Source organism: Channa argus, chromosome 16, assembly GCF_033026475.1.
Source record: "Channa argus isolate prfri chromosome 16, Channa argus male v1.0, whole genome shotgun sequence".
In the NCBI taxonomy this organism is placed as follows: Eukaryota; Metazoa; Chordata; class Actinopteri; order Anabantiformes; family Channidae; genus Channa; species Channa argus.
In genome coordinates this window covers 14,793,164-14,809,550 of record NC_090212.1, presented here as the reverse complement: position 1 = coordinate 14,809,550, position 16,387 = coordinate 14,793,164, and the positions used below count along the sequence as shown (strand labels likewise).

The 16,387-nt window shown below is 39.7% G+C and overlaps 2 protein-coding genes across 3 annotated transcripts; both read right to left on the bottom strand.

Annotated features, from left to right (window-relative positions):
- Positions 1-281: 281 nt before the first annotated feature.
- Positions 282-9,000, bottom strand: LOC137101613 (transcription factor Sp3-like). Of its 2 annotated transcripts, none has more exons than XM_067480259.1 (8): positions 8,428-9,000; positions 7,595-7,825; positions 6,913-7,515; positions 4,619-4,831; positions 4,317-4,521; positions 4,033-4,219; positions 3,222-3,418; positions 282-2,376 (listed from the first exon to the last, which is right to left on the bottom strand). In XM_067480259.1, the coding sequence occupies exons 1-8, from the start codon at positions 8,494-8,496 to the stop codon at positions 2,120-2,122; spliced, it is 1,962 nt and encodes a 653-aa protein (XP_067336360.1). In that variant the 5' UTR covers positions 8,497-9,000; the 3' UTR covers positions 282-2,119. The 2 variants fall into 2 exon arrangements, with proteins under 2 accessions (XP_067336360.1, XP_067336361.1); XM_067480260.1 differs by having other exon boundaries at positions 8,553-9,000.
- Positions 9,001-9,903: 903 nt separating this feature from the next.
- LOC137101615 (obg-like ATPase 1) lies at positions 9,904-16,149 on the bottom strand. Its single transcript, XM_067480263.1, has 11 exons — positions 16,024-16,149; positions 15,587-15,684; positions 15,324-15,467; positions 14,378-14,505; positions 13,573-13,748; positions 13,380-13,460; positions 12,960-13,057; positions 12,707-12,847; positions 12,142-12,238; positions 11,367-11,489; positions 9,904-11,239 (listed from the first exon to the last, which is right to left on the bottom strand). The coding sequence occupies exons 2-11, from the start codon at positions 15,682-15,684 to the stop codon at positions 11,138-11,140; spliced, it is 1,188 nt and encodes a 395-aa protein (XP_067336364.1). The 5' UTR covers positions 16,024-16,149; the 3' UTR covers positions 9,904-11,137.
- Between the last annotated feature and the right edge of the window lie 238 nt (positions 16,150-16,387).

The following is a 16,387-nucleotide window of genomic DNA, read 5'->3' as shown; positions in this document are numbered from 1 at the left end:
CTGCTCCACTGCATGTATAACACATACATCAATAAATCTCCAATGTCTAACACAAAGTATTAAGCTGATATTTGTTTTGCAAAATTAAAATTTGGAAACTGGCAGCATCCTGTTTGACTGGAGAATATTGCAGCTGGATTATGACTGCAGACATTCGATGGCATTCACCTTCTCTCATCCAAGTCACTTCCTGTTATCACAACTGCCAACTACTGATTAATTTAAAAATTAAAGAGTGAAACAACATTCTGCCACATGTTACATAAAAATCCTGTTACTGGAAGGTTTCAGACTTTTATTGTGATCCATTTGAAAAAAGGTTTTACAAAAGGTAACATTCAATTTTTACACCAATTCTTAAAAAAAAAAAACAAGAAAAAAAAATCACTTAAAAGGTTTTGATACAACAAATTCAGTTAACTAAGTAATGGCTTCTATAAACAATGTGAAAATAAGATAATATACATGTAAATGAATGCTACAGACATAAGACAAACCGAGGAAGGGATTACATTAATTAAAATTAAAATGAAATTAAAAAAAATGGCATGATTGTTTTCCTTTTGACTTGAGTGACATCTACCCAGAATTGCCAACAGAGCAGTGATTGCAAAACAAATCCCACATCATCTGATATTCAACTGGAATGTTTGAATGACAAAAACACCCTTGAGGCCTCACTGGTTTGTTACATCTGTTTCATGGCATCATTTGAGCACGTTCTCTTCCTGCAGCCACCAGCATCTCACAATGAACAGCCTTGCAGGAATTCAGAGGTATCCCTCTATGCTTGAAAACCTACGATCAGCATAATGTGGCTTTATTTTATACGACACCCAGTTCATCGAAGGTACATGAAAAATTGAAATACAATGTGCATTTACATTAAAAATATAGAATATAGGAAAAGAAAAATAAAGATGCATTTGTTGTGTATAAGCACACACAGAACAGTGTGCCTGTGAGGACAGATGAGACATTCTGTTCAAATTGGCCAGATGCTGGAAGAAGTTACTCTTCTTCAGAGCGGCTTGCATCTACGTCTCCACTCTCAAAGTGGAAAACAACCTTGGTTTACAGTGGCACTGTCATCCTACTCTGACCACCAGCTAAACCCTCCCGCTCCCTTTGCTGCGGTGCGGCAGGAAATCAGCTGCACCATCCTGTGGGCTGCCAGCGAATGGGCAACAGTTGCTGCATATTTATGAAAGTCAAACGTTAATTTACTTTCTTAGCATTAAGACTGGACACAAGGGAAACCATTAGCCTAGCAATGTGCAAAGCTAGGACCTCTGAAGCCACATACTGCATCTTGTTTACTCTGTAAGAAATCAGGAGTAAAATTATTTTCACTACGGAGTCATGTACTTAAAACTACTTCCTTCCCTGCCTATCAAACAGCTGTGACAGCTGTGTCCCTGTTTCCAGTCTTTGTGCTAAGCTAAGCAGTTGCTGGTGGTAGCATTACATTTGCTAAACAAAGGTGAGAGTGGTAGCTGTCTTCTCATCTATGCCAGCAAGAAAGTTAATGCAATGCATTTCCCATAATATCAAAGTGTTTAACAACAAAAGGGATCATGGCAGTTCAGAATGTTGCACTGAATCACTCGATTTTGTAAGAGCTCTCCACAGACAATTCATTGATGTGAGAGGATTTCTACTTCCTAAATTCCTTCTCGGCATCATCTCCCATTTCACAACCAGATTTATGTCCGTTACAGTTACATCTGCAAAGCTTAATATAACACATGCACCTCCAGCATTTTATACAAGAGTATGATACAAAATAAGGCATTTCATTGTTTTGAGTATTCATGTTGTTGTTTTTGAGTGTTAATGCATGTTTTCTTGGGTGTATGTGTGTTTCTGCGTGTACATAGCAACCACCTTTTAATGTTTTTTTTTGCCTGCCTACAAAAAGACTGCAAAAACAAACAAAGTCATGATAACTCTTACTTAAAATATATATATTTGTCATATATATTTACGTATATATTCATATGTAAAAAACAAACAAAAAAAAACAAAAAAAAAAGGTAAGAGGGGGAAGAGAAAAGCCCAAGAGGTCCCTGTGACAGGCCAGTTCTCAAAATGCCACCTTACCCAATTCCCCCACCCCTCATTCCATGACCTCACCGGGTGCCACGGTTACCAGTTGCAAAGGGATCTCCTGATTGGCTACGAGGTCGTGAGTGGTGGTGGTGGTGTGGAGGATAAGTGTGGCTCCGTCTGCAGTGATAATGTTGTCCGTGGTGGTTGGAGATGTGGAAGAGGCGACCGACCCTTTCTTATTCTGATGAGTCTTTATGTGCTTGGCCAGGTGGTCACTCCGCATGAACCTCTTGGAGCACTCTGTGCACACAAACTTCTTCTCTCCTGTGATGTCAGTGAAACATACGGTTAGACAGTGGCCAGGTACAAATAAAACCACACTATTTATCAACAACCAATAAAATTACAAAACTTAGTTTTAATCTAGTAAATCTGTTTTGGTGAATACTGGCTAACGGAGCAAAAAAAAAAAAAAAAAAAAAAGTTCATTACAGAAAATCTGTTTGGAATTTGGAATTTAGAATTTGGAATTTAGAACAGTGTTGTCATTGTATATGTTGTCCACAGGGGGGCACTAAAACGTTTGGGTTTAGTTTTTTCTTTTACCTGTAATGCATCTAAAACTTGACTGGAGTAAAAAAAAAGAAGAAAAAAAGGCTTTTGAGCACATTTTTAACAAATCACATAATGCAACTTAATACCCTTTTCATACACTGGCCAAAAGCATGATGCACAACAAAGGCAAATTAACATTACCATTAACAGCAACAGCATTATGTATGAAACATTTACTAAACATTAAGGATCACTTCTATAAAATTCCCTTTGTCGTAAGAAACCTTCAGCAAAACCAGGCTCAGGGTTCTGACCGGTTGGGGTATAAATATACAGTTGTATATGATCTTTGATGTGCAGTAAGTTGTTGTGCCATGTCCTGCCACCTAGACGCTCTGCTGAGGAATAACCTCAGTATTTCCTCACCAGTGAGAATGCATCTCATGATGTAGGCTACAGGTGTGAAAGGCCGACTCTGGAGAATGCCCAGATAGTCTCAATAGTTCTAGATTAGATTAGATTAAATTAGATTCCCTTTAGAGCTACTGTTATTTCCTTATTGAGATCATGCTTATCACTAAACAGTGTTTACACAAAACAAATGGACAGCTTACCTGTGTGTGTCCTCCTGTGTCTTTGTAACTCGTCACTTCTTGTGAACCTCTTCCCGCAGAACATCCAGTTGCAGACGAAGGGTCTTTCTCCGCTGTGCCAGCGCAGGTGAGCTCGGAGATGGGACGTTTTCCCGTAAACTTTCCCACAGCCTGCGATGTGGCAGATGTGCTGCTTCTTCTTGCCCATGCCTGAACCTCTGTGAGGCAAACGAAAAATAACAGGGTATAAGTAGAACACACAAATAAGATGGGGGATCCAAGTTGACACATGTACAAGAATAAAACTAAAAAGTGAACATGAAGGCTTGGAACATGCCTTAAACCTATGTAAAAGACAAATGAATAGCTGATGATGATGATGGAATAAACATAAAATGTGCTCGTTATATCTGAATTCATGTTTTTCCACGGAAAGAAGGATTTGCATGGAAATCTGAATGTATGGCACTTTGACATGTGGTCGGGAAGAGACGGCACGAGCCTCCGACACTATGGTCAGTAGGCTGCCAGTCCACCACATGAGCCTCTGCCTGTTCTGAGACTATAAATAAGTAATAAAAAAATGCAGATATGAAGCCTTGTGACAGCACTTATAATTTACAGCTGCCACCTGGGTATTAGTCATTTTAGTGAAACATTTCCCAAAATTTATTTAATGGTAATATCAAAGTTGACTGTTTAAAGAAAGGGATAAAACCCCTAACCCTTTTATGTACAGTACACAGGTATGTCTTCCTGTCTTTTATCATTTATCACAGACAAGCTTAACACCTACACCACTGGAATCTACATCTGTGTGCTTCTTTCCCACCTTCCTCCAGACTCTTTGCAGTTGGGGCAGGTGCAGGCCACCCTGCGCAGCCTCTTGCCCTCCCCACCCTGTGTCTCCATGTCTTCATCTCCCATTTGAACACGTAGGTTGTTCAGGTCACTCGGGTTCAGAGTGGAGTCTCTCAGCGCCCAGTCCTCAGAATCTGGTTCCTCCTTTATTTGGATGCCTGAAACAGGAAGATTTAACAATTTAACACAAAACAATTCAAGATTTTACATTATATTTATATTTACATTATAGTAAAAAATGTGTGGACATTGTACCTGCTGGACTGTTTGCATCCTCTCCTTGTGAGTACTGAGCTCCAGTTTGTGTTACAGAGTTGACTGTGACTGTCTGGAGATTGGGTAGGCTGACCTGACCTGGCTGGGCCAGAGGAATGGTCTGAACTGGGGCTAAGGTCAACTGCTGAGCCTGACCCTGCCCCTGGGGCAACTGGAGTCCCTGGAGTGACTGAACACCCTGAACCTGGAAATGGAGAGAGATTAGATATAAATTGCTTAACATGCTTAATTCTGAGGGCCACACTGCTGTGTGACTATTCAACACACTTCTTGGAACTTACCTGGAAGGTCTGCCACTGGATTTGTCCAGTAGCAGTGACAGTTTGGGCCTGAATGAGGAAGGTCCCCGGGTTGACCAGCTGCACACTCTGTAGAGTCTGGCCAGGTGCTGCTGTCAGGTCCTGACCCTGAGCCACCTGGGCTACCTGCCCCTGACTGTCCCCAGACAGTTGCAAGATGGGCTGTGAGATTGTGGTGGCATTGGAGGAGGAAACCTGCAGGGTAAAAAAAACAGCAACATAAATAACAATTACACACAAAATTGAGAAACTAGCATTCAAAATCTGTTTAATTATTCTCAATCATGTAAATTACTTTGCTTGTGGTTGTTGACTTTGAAGGTTGGGAGCCCTGAACACTTGAGCTGATTGCACAAACAGTACTGCAAAGTTGGTATATGATAAATACAGTATTGTTCAAAATAATAGCAGTACGATGTGACTAACCAGAATAATCCAGGTTTTTAATATATTTGTTATTGCTACATGGTAAACAAGTTACCAGTAGGTGCAGTAGATTCATCAGAAAACAAAGACCCAGCATTCACGATATGCACGCTCGTAAGGCTGTGCAATTAGTTGAAAGGGGTGTGTTCAAAAAATAGCAGTGTCTGCCGTTGACTGTACAAACTCAAAACTAACGCTTTTTGTTTCTAGGATTTAGCATCCTGTGAATCACTCAACTTATATTTAGTAGTATGACCATAGTTTTTTAAAACTGCTTCACATCTGTGTGGCATGGAGTCAACCAACTTGTGGCACTAGTGTGTTTGGGGTCATTGTCTTGTTCAAACAACCATTTCAAGGGCATGTCCTCTTCAGCATAAGGCAACACGACCTTTTCAAGTATTTTGACATAAGCAAACTGATCCATGATCCCTGGTATGTGATAAATAGGCCCAACACAATAGTAGGAGAAACATGCTCATATCATGATGCACCACCATGGTTCACTGTCTTCACTGTGTACTGTGGCTTGAATTCAGAGTTTGGGGGTCATCTCACAAACTGTCTGTGGCCCTTGGACCCAAAAAGAACAATTTTACTCTCATCAGTCCACAAAATGTTCCTTCATTTCTCTTCAGGCCAGTTGATGTGTTCTTTGGCAAATTGTAACCTCTTCTGCACGTCTGTTTTTTAACAGAGGGACTTTGCGGGGGATTCTTGAAAATAGATTAGCATCACACAGACGTCTTCTAACTGTCACAGTACTTACAGGTAACTCCAGACTGTCTGTGATCATCCTGGAGCTGATCATTGGCTGAGCCTTTGCCAGTCGATCCATTTTGATGGTTGTCTTCCGTTTTCTTCCACGTCTCTTTGGTTTTCTCTCCATTTGAAGGCATTGGAGATCATTTCAGCTGAACAGCCTATAATTTTTTTGCACCTCTTTATAGGTTTTCCCCTCCCCAATCAACTTTTTAATCAAAGTACACTGTTCTTCTGAACAATATTTTGAACGACACATTTTCCTCAGGTTTTCAAATGCATGTTCAACAAGTGCCGGCTTCCTCCTTAAATAGGGGCCACCTGATTCACACCTGATTTTTTCACAAAATTGATGACCTCAGTGATTGAATGCTACACTGCTATTTTTTGAACACATCCCTTTCAACTAATTGTCCAATTGCACAGCCTTACAAACGTGCATATCATGAATGCTGGGTCTTTGTTTTCTCAGAATCTACTGCACCTACTGGTAACTTGTTTGAGATGCAGCAATAAAAAATATACTAAAAACCGGGATTATTCTGGTTAGTCACATCATATTCATATTTTGAACAATACTGTACAACTGTACTGACGAATGCACCATTCTAGCAGCATGCACATGTATAAAAACAAACAATGTCTAGCAGGAGGAAAAACGTACCTAGGTGGCTAAGGCAAATTCAATTTGGGAACTTTGACATACATATCAGACAGTGAATACTTCAACAAGCACAAACCTGTTTCACAAAAACTAATTACACAGTAAACAATAGTGTCTTGGATCAGTTCCATTTTTGGCTTGTGATCACATCCAGTCGGGTGCTAAACTTTGCATCCCCTTATTTTGAAATGTCAAAAAGAGCAAAACTAGATTGTTTATCCATTAACAGAATATTTATTGCATGTTCAGCTAATACAATTATTCTTTAAATCAGAAATTTAAGTTAAAAATGAACAAATTTTTCAAGGGGGATAGAAATTTTTTTACTTAAACATTTTTTTATACGCTCGATTTTTTTTCGTTACTTCTAAAAATGAAAGAATCTTTGGGCTAGCTTCATGTGAAAAAAGGCAAAAGCTCTAACCTGGATTTGCTGCAGGTGATTGTGGGAGTTATAGTTTTCTGTAGAGGAAGGGTCGGACACACCCGCAGACACGGCGGTCGCTTGGGTTAGAACCCCGGTGCCATCAATGGTCTCTGGTAGTTGGGAGGAGTTGGAAGTGGAAGTAGTGGTGGTGGTTGGCACATAAAGCTCTTGGTTGTTGCTGCCGTCACTCACCGTGACCAGCTGTTGTTTGCCAGCCTGGCCCTGACCATCCAGCGCCTGGCTGCTCATGATCAGCTGACCTTCAGCCGTTACCCCCGTTGCAATAGGAACGGTTTGCGCTCCAGTGAGCCCTAGCGACTCCAGATCTACACTGTTTATGGGGACAAAGGTTATGTTGCTGTGCAGCCCTACAGGTACTGTACCAGCGTATGCTGACCCTCCAGCCAGCGGGACACCGTGGATTGACTGCACTTGCCCTGCCTGTGTCAGGAGGTCTGCAGTCGCTGTTGTGGCACAGCTAATCCCAATGCTGGTCTGGCTGCCGTCTTGAAGGAGCTGAATCTGTCCCGTCCCATCATCCAATCCCTGTGTTGAGAATCCTGCAAGTGTCCCATCTGCATTTTGGATTTGGGGTATGACCTGGAAAAAGAAGTGACAGTTTTAATCACTGCCTGAGGAACACATCAGTTGTGAAATGTTTGCGCCTGTTTTATTTTACCTGATACTGAATGCCTGAAACTCCATTGGCTTGAGCATCATTCCCAGGTGCTGTAACATAAATGGGCTGGCTGGGAAGACTCCCAATAGGAAGCACATACTGCCCGTTGGATGTGACAATTCCCGAGTTTGGAATGTGAACGACTCCTTGGTCTTCTTTCCCAGTTGACACAGGAGTTAACACCTCCCATCGGTCTGAACCCGTTAGCTGAATGGCTGACATATCTGTTGTCTAGATAAGATTAACAACCTGATTAACAATAACAGACCACACTTTGACATGAAGACAGTGATTCCTCTCAGCTTTGGATAAGATCACAAATAAAGGGGACGAGTCTGGCTACTGTCTTAAAATGTGTAATGGATTCAGAGACTGTGCTAATGCATTAAAGAGTAAACCACAGAACGTGGAGAATAATGTAGGATGGATGCTAGAACAGATGCAACCACCTGCACACAGAGTGAAAATAACAGGCTCAGAAATGGTCGAGAGCAGTGTGTGGGGGATGGGTGGCTAGAACAACACAATTGCACGTTACTGGTTTGATTATGGACGCCATTCTTGACATATTATCACACCCCTGCATCATCCAAACCCAAGGTACACCGGCTATCTTCCAGCGAGCCGACCCAAGTGACTGACTTCAGTGTCCTACCCACTATGGGCGGGTTTTACAGGGGTAAAGTGGGTGGCCGTTATTGAGGGGAACACAGGAAGTGTACGGCTTTCACCCCATGCCATCAAAATTTTAAAACGTGTGAACTTCATGCTCTCAAAAAAACAACCAGCAATCGAAAGCGAGCGAAAAAGACGAGCTAGAAAATGTCGGATACCTGTGTTTCCGCTGCGCCGCCGGGTTGCAGAAACTCGCTTTGACTGCTGTCCACGTCCGCGGACGCCATTTCTCCTTGTTTCAGAGGCTGCTCTGGCGCTAGCAGGGGAAGAGGGGGAAACTCACCAAAACTCTGTAATCTTCAACTCCTTCCTCCCAGAAAAGCCCGCAAAGCATCCCCACTGTCCAGTCCAAAAGGAGCTGACTGCGAAATTCAACTTTGCAGCGGAGATTCAGAGGCGATTTCGGCCCAGATTGACTGTTTACTTTGTCAACTCCGTGGCTAGCTAGCTAGCTCACTTAGCTAACCATATCTAGCTAGTTAGCAGCAGAGCAAAAGATAAAAAGACGCAGCTTCCTTCGCTGTAGGTTGCGCAAACTCACCGATTAGTTGCACGCTTCGATGCGCTAAATGTTTACGTACCAATCATAGCGTGAATGGTAGAAACCGAGAGGATAATCTGATCAACTAAACTCCGAACATGATTATTTTATCAAAGGCGGGCTAGTGTTGATCGGTGAATTCGGGTCGATTTTTTTCTATTTTGATTGACGGTGCGGGAAACACAAAAAGGTGGGACTAACAAGCTTGACCGTCGAATTTGCATCGCATTACAGGACGTCCCGCCCTTCTTCTCTAAGGCGATTGGTGGAACACATGTCTCAGTGAGACGTCATTGGTTTACCGAGTTGTCAATCATTTTTTGTAGGACGTGTATTTCCTGTTTGTTGTTGAAACGAGAGAAGGAATGCTGCTGTCGAATTCTTAATAGATATCTCAAAACCAGTGTTCTTTGTTTTCAAATTCTATTTAGTTTCACTGTTTAAAAAATAAATAAACTTATATATGCGACACATGGTTTGTGGTTTCACTGCAATTTCTTTTCTATTCGCCAAAACTAAGTGCGACGAGAGTCAATTTGGAAAGTTTTGGTTGCTTATGTTTACTGTAAATGCTCAATTGGCCTCCGATTATTATATCCAGCAGGTTTAGTCTTCACAAGCTACATAATTAAACAAAAACTTGCAAGTAAGTCTCATAAGCACATGATTTTACTTTACCAGCACTAACTTCACAACACTAACAAGACAACCAATGATTGAGCAGCTAAAATAAAGAGGCTAATTAAATAAATGTAACGATAACAGATTTCTCGGAAGACCAAAAGTCTTGTGGGATCTGTTGATCATTGTTTTTGTTTTTTTAACTCATCAGATAAACTTTGTTTGGATTAGAACACCCAGACTAACACAAAGTTTTGTTGTTTACAATTTTGCCAACACTGAAAAAATAAGTAAGCAAGTGGCCCTCTCCATGTTCAGAAGTCTCTAATCAACCCATTTAGTAATATGTGATCAAACTTCAATGAATTCATAGGTTTGTATTTATTATGCAATGAAACGCTACTGTATTTGCCCAGCCGTGTTCCATATTTCTGGTACAAACGTGATTAAAAATCAGAAATACAAAAAGCTATCAGAGAGATTTGTTTCCTTTTATTGAGACATGCGTATTGATGAGTGACATTTATTAGATTGCTTGCTTGCTCCCTTTCAACATTCTGCTGTGTAACCCCATTCATAAGCATCTTATTAGGTTCATAAATAGCTTTGGGTTTCTATGTCCACAATTTGTCAATAGATTTGGTGAGAGGATAGTAAATAAACTTTCAGACTGTGAAGGCAGTTTGAAGAGGCAAAACAAGATGCAATTTGAAGCTGTAGAGTAGAATTTAGCAAATTTAGCAAAGAGCAACCCTGTAGCTATCCCCACTCACAATGAAGCATTCTGTTTTTATACGAGACTTATACCATAAGTCATACCCACTTTCTGTTTACGTGTCTGACCAGGCACAGTCCAGGATGCCTTCTTTGCCCTTAAAATAATATCCTTCCTGTTCAGAATACAGCACAGTATTGACCAAGTGGTAGCGCTTGATGGTTTTCATTCTCTCTCAAGAGTAAACACACTGCCAGTCAAAAGTCTATAGACAGCAGACATTCAAGCATTAGTCTTAATGTTATGCATTGGCTGTTAAGGACGTAAAAATAGAATATTTAATTTGAGACAAAGGCATGATTATTCTAACACTGTTCATGTATCAGCAGGTATCACAGACACAATTGTATATTAACTACTGCAAGTCTAAGCTGTTCTTATTAAGAGGAACCAAAGACTGTCTAACGTATCAATTGGGGAAAAAACCTTTTATGAGGAGCGTGGCTTAAATTACCAAGAGGCATCTAGAGGATAGGTCTGATCAAAAAACGTCTGGTGCATGTTCAAATAATGGACAACTGTCAGCATCTTTACAAAAAATATACATTCATGGTCTGTTCCAATATCCTAAATGTTTCCAGTAAAATAAAAAGGGAATATATTTTTTATTTCAGTTGCACCCTTTCCATTTTAAGACCATGAAATCTAAAATCTAATGTTTTCAAAACTGTTTAACTGGTAGATAAGTTGGTTTCATTTCAAACTGGCACACAACCTTACACAGGAATGTGTGCTGTATACAGAATAGTTATTTTAAAATTCTGGTCCAAACCTGGGAGGCCAGCTGAGAAAATGCCTCTTTCCAAAGAAAGGCTGCAAGTTGGTCCTCTGTACTAAAGAGAGAAATGTGAAAACCAGCAGAGACAGACAGTAGCTCTTGTGATCTCGACTATGCTGTATTCTGAATTTTCCGTCTGATGATTGTGTGGTCTCATTTCTTTTTAGGTGCATTGGGTGTGTTGAATTTGAAAAAGATAATGTCCCCATCCTCTACAATGTAGTTCCTGCCTTGTTGCCTGTATTTCCCAGCAGCCTAAGAGGACAGGGAAAAAAAGAGGACAAATTTTAATTATTATCAGAAAGTGATAAAAGTTTTTGACAGGATTTTATCAATGCATCAGTTCAAGCACTCAATTAGAAGCTAAAACACACACACACACCTTGACTGCACTTTCACTGCCCTCCTCTTTGAAGTCGTTATACTTCATCACCTCTGCCATGATAAAACCTTTCTCAAAGTCAGTGTGGATTTTTCCTGCCGCTTGAGGAGCCTTGGAACCTTTCTGTTGGAGAAACCACAAAAGAATATTAAAACACTTAACTGACAATTTATTAACTTACTTTCATTTGGGAGTTATTTATCATAGGTATGGAATAGGATTTCATTAATACAAAAATTAACAGACAAACAAAAACGAACAAACATAAAATTGCTTAATAAAGTTTTTAATTAGCATAATTGGCAACCATAAATAAATGGATGCTTTGTACTCTGGTTCCTAACGGCAAAACCTAAACACGACTATATGCTGCAAATATTGTAGGAAGGCAGAGGGAGATAAATGCTCTTCAAATCCACAAATTGTGCAGTATCAGAACCCATTCTAAACGGACAAAGTGTACTTCAACTTCAGTTTGTGTTTTGTGCCGTTTTGTCTGCATTACTCACTGAGCTTTGTTTTTTTTTTTTTGGGCACACAGTTTATTTTGTGCTTGTGGTATATTACGTTTACGAATGGTAAATAGGAAGCCTAAAAATAAAGAGATGACTAAATATTTAACAAAACCCTGTTTTGAAAAAACTATTTAATAAAGGGTCTCACTTTGTGCAAACGAACTGTAAATGACACACTTAAACACTGCAGGTAATACTGACAAAGTCTTCTACCAAGGAGCTATTAAAAAATAGAGAGTCGTTTATGCCACAAAACTCACCCTGATGGTCCATGCTCGCACCTCATCTGGTCCCGCTGTGAAGAAGTATTCTAGCTGTAGTGCTGCATAGCCCGTCTTTATTATTTTGGTCAGAACACTAAAAACACGCAGACATATATGCTTAGGGACCTCAAGCAGTGTGTGCATCCAGTTACAAAAGATTCAAATGTGTAACTTATTTAAATAAATGCTGTTTAGTTATCATTTTTTGTATTTAATACAATTCTATAATTGCACTGGTTTCATTTATTCAGTATCATTTGCCTGTTATAATTGGCTGCTATGACAAGTCAAACAGAGTATTTAACATGCTTTTGTGTTTATTTTAACAAAGTATTCATTATTATTAGATACAGCTGTGCCGTTGCTTTTATGGAATGATAAAATGCCTCTTGGGGAAAAAAAAGCTTATTAAATAAAAAATAAATGTAACTGAAAGATTAAATAAATAAATACATACAATAATCATTAACAGCAGCTGTATTGTGCGTTTTGACCGTTCTGTTTCTTGCCACATCATCACCCCTGCTAAAAAAGCTGTCAGTTGCTTGAAGGCCTCTCTCACCTCTGTGTCTTTTGTTCTTCGCAGTACTTATTCCTCTCCTCCTCATCCATGTCTTGCAGTTTGGATTCCAGTGCTCCACTGAGAGGAATGACCAAAGCGCCAGGATCATGAGCATCTACCCACTCTTTGATTTTGGCCAACCTATCACGAGAAGGATGAGGCTGTCTGAATGCTCACAGAGCCGAATCCATAAACGAAAAATGTACGGGACATTAAAGATACACAGGGTAATTGGAAGTGAGTGTAAACCTACCACTTGTTCTTTTTTCTGATGTAATCCTTCTCTGAGAGATTCACCAGGTAGATCATCGGCTTTGATGTAAGAAACAAGTATTTATTCAGCACCTCAATCTGTGGAGAGAAAATTAAATCTTCAATATTATTTTAGGAAACAGGGATACAAGCCGAGCACAGTGAAATAAAAGTACACCAATCTTTGTAACTACAAAACAGAAAAGCAAAAAAAGGCAGAAATTAATTTTGAAATTTTTTTTTACATTTTGTTTTGTGGGAACAGTTTGTATGTTAAAACAAGGGAATATTTAATAAAGAACATTTAACAATTAACCAACCACACTGAAAATACTTTGCGTCTTGTCACTGAACCATGCAGTGGCCCAGTAATAAATCAACCACATATATATTTCTGCGCAGACACAATCCCACAACATACCTCTTTGTCATTCCACTCGTGGTAAAATCGGATGTGTTTCTTCTCGTCCACCACCCAGTTCTTTATCTTCAGCATGATATCCTGAAGAAAGAAACAGCAGCTAAGACTGATTACATGTTATGATTTCCTATTTCCTCCCAGTTGTGACACATGTGAAACAGTGCAGATTCAAAGCACAAACACACCAACTTACATATTCAGGCTTGAGTTTTTTGTCACTCCCTCTGACAGCAGTTTTCTCCAGTTTGTCAATAACTGGAGCAATCATTTCCTCGTCTTTTAGTCGCAGCTCCTCGTGGATGATCTCGATGTCCCTCACTGGGTCAACGTTACCCTCCACGTGAATAATATCTTCATCATCAAATGCACCTAAAACACACAATCAATGCTAAATTGTCACAATAATTTATGTTTAAATCTGAAGGAAAATATTGCAGGTGAAATCAGCCCACAACATTATTTTGCCTAAACATTAACATTAATTACAAATACGTATCACATTTGCAGCAGGTCTTGACTAGCAATGGGTGCTCAATTAAGTGCTGACGATGGTTGTCATAAGGGGGCTGAATCATTATGTGGCTGTAGTAGTCATTAAAAGTTGCATTTTGTATTGAATGTGCAGGGACCACATGTAACATTAGCTGTTTAAATTGTTCTTTTTAGATTTGCTCATGCAAATATTTTGCAGAGCAATAGTATAGCATTTGTTTAAACTAAATATTCGGACAGATTCACAAATCTGACCAGACATTCTAGCTCAACATGGTGCAGTGAGTACCATAAACATACTAATCAAATGAAATAACCATCTATAGGACAGAGCATATTCACAGGAAAATAATTCATTTACATGTCTTAGCCACGGGCTTTGTAGAAATTGCCTTGTTCCCTTTTTCAAAGTGTAGTATTGGCTTTAACTTGTCCTCCCAACAGCTGTCCACTCTCAGCTGTTGGGCACAGAGCAGCTGCAGCAAATAGTAATAAAGACAACTCACGTGTCATGTGGATGATGCCATCACAGGCACTGATGTGGGAGAGGAAGGCATTTCCAAGTCCTTGTCCTGAGTGAGCCCCCTTCACAAGACCAGCAATGTCCACAACATTTAGGAAAGCAGGAACCTTACTACAACAACACAACAGCCAGACCAGTTGGACTTTTAGTAAAACAGAGGAAATCCGACACAGATCAGACTTACTATCACACAAACACACTGTCTCTATAGCTCTCATTAAATGTATACATTTACACAGATGTGGTAAAATATAAAAGCTCCTGTTACTATAACACAACACAACTGAACAGCATGAAACACTGCAGCCTCCAGGATCACAATTTACATAAATCAGCATGATACAAATCCAACACAAAATGAATATTGTAATGATTATGAAGTGAGAATGTATTATAGTGGATTACTTTCACCTATGTGCACCTAACTAAATATCTACTAGGTAGTGTATTTGATATTAATCATATATATATATATATATATATATATATATATATATATATATATATATATATATATATATGTGTGTGATATGTTTGTTGCTGATCTGCAAATATTTTGAAATATAAATGTCTTCTTATATGGCTCAGAATTATTTTAAACAATGCATTTAGGCTGAGCACATTTGTCTAATTTCTTATTTAAAAATAACATTATTTTATCTGATGCAATAAAATAACAGGAAAACACATTAAGTCAACAAAATGAAATTGAAAAACCCATAACAGTTGACCACTTGTCCACTGTATGTCAGTGCATAGTTTGGAGTCGCGATAAAACTTAGTGATTCTTGAATTCTGTGAGTAAATATATTGCCGAAAGTAGTATTGTAGTTATCACTTCCCGTGAGTTTGAATTTTTCTTCTGTGTGAGCTTTCAAGCACTTTGGGTCAGCGGTGTGTGTGAAGTGCTAAACAAAAACAACTCTCACCTGGCTGGTTTGTGGTATTGGCAGAGGAAATCAAAGCGCTCATCAGGAACAGGTACCCTGCTCTCATTTGGGTCAATTGTGCAAAATGGAAAGTTCTCTGCAGCAGCTTGGCTTTTGGTCAGCACGTTGAAAAAAGTGGACTTCCTGCAGTGAGAAGAGTAAATGGAATAATAAGGCTTAAATGGTGAACCCAAAAGTTCTTTATTTACTTGCAAAACAATCGACCTTTGTGGAAATGCACATTATTTATTATATGCACAAACCCAACATTAGGTAATCCAACAATTCCAATTTTCAGAGACGTTCCAAATCGTCCAATCAATGGAGGTGGCTTCGGGGCTTCTCCCTTTTTGGGGGCCATCTGTAAGAGTTTCAAGAGAGTTTGACACTGGGCCGAAAACACAAATTGCCCTAGACTCCACGTTATCTAGACTTTTTGTTCAACACGTCAGTGCGGCGTGTCTATAAATTGGTATGCAGCTCCATCCCGCTAGGCTAGCTGCACTGAAACGTGTAGAGGTAGCTTCAGTCATATGCTCATTCATACACAGCCTGCTAACATTAGCTACTTGCTAACTCCAGCCACTCCTAGCTACCAATTAACCAGAATGTTTGGCTGCCTACACAGTCGTGTCTGGATTTTCCAATTCATAAAAATAGTCCGAAGGGTATTTAGCTGGGGAAGGTCCCGATTTAGTACCTTTATGTCTTCCCTTAACCTCTGAGCTAAGTGGTGTTCACTCCTCAGACGTCTGCTCACAGCAGTCGCTACAGTAGAAAGGCAAGTTGGAGAGCATAGCGGAAGTGTTTTGACGTAAACAGCCTTTGATTGGCTGGACTCTACGGCAGAGCAGATGTGCACTAACTCAGCAAAACTGAACCAGTTTACTTGCTTTTATATATATGTTTCTATATCTATATATATGTGTGTGTGTGTTTTTTTAATTAATATAAATGCTAGTCATCAGGGCACAACATCTGCGAACCAACCTGTACATATACTAGTGTTTTATTTACTTTGGCAGACTTCTTACCACGACGAAACGGTAGAGGTCGCAGTTTTA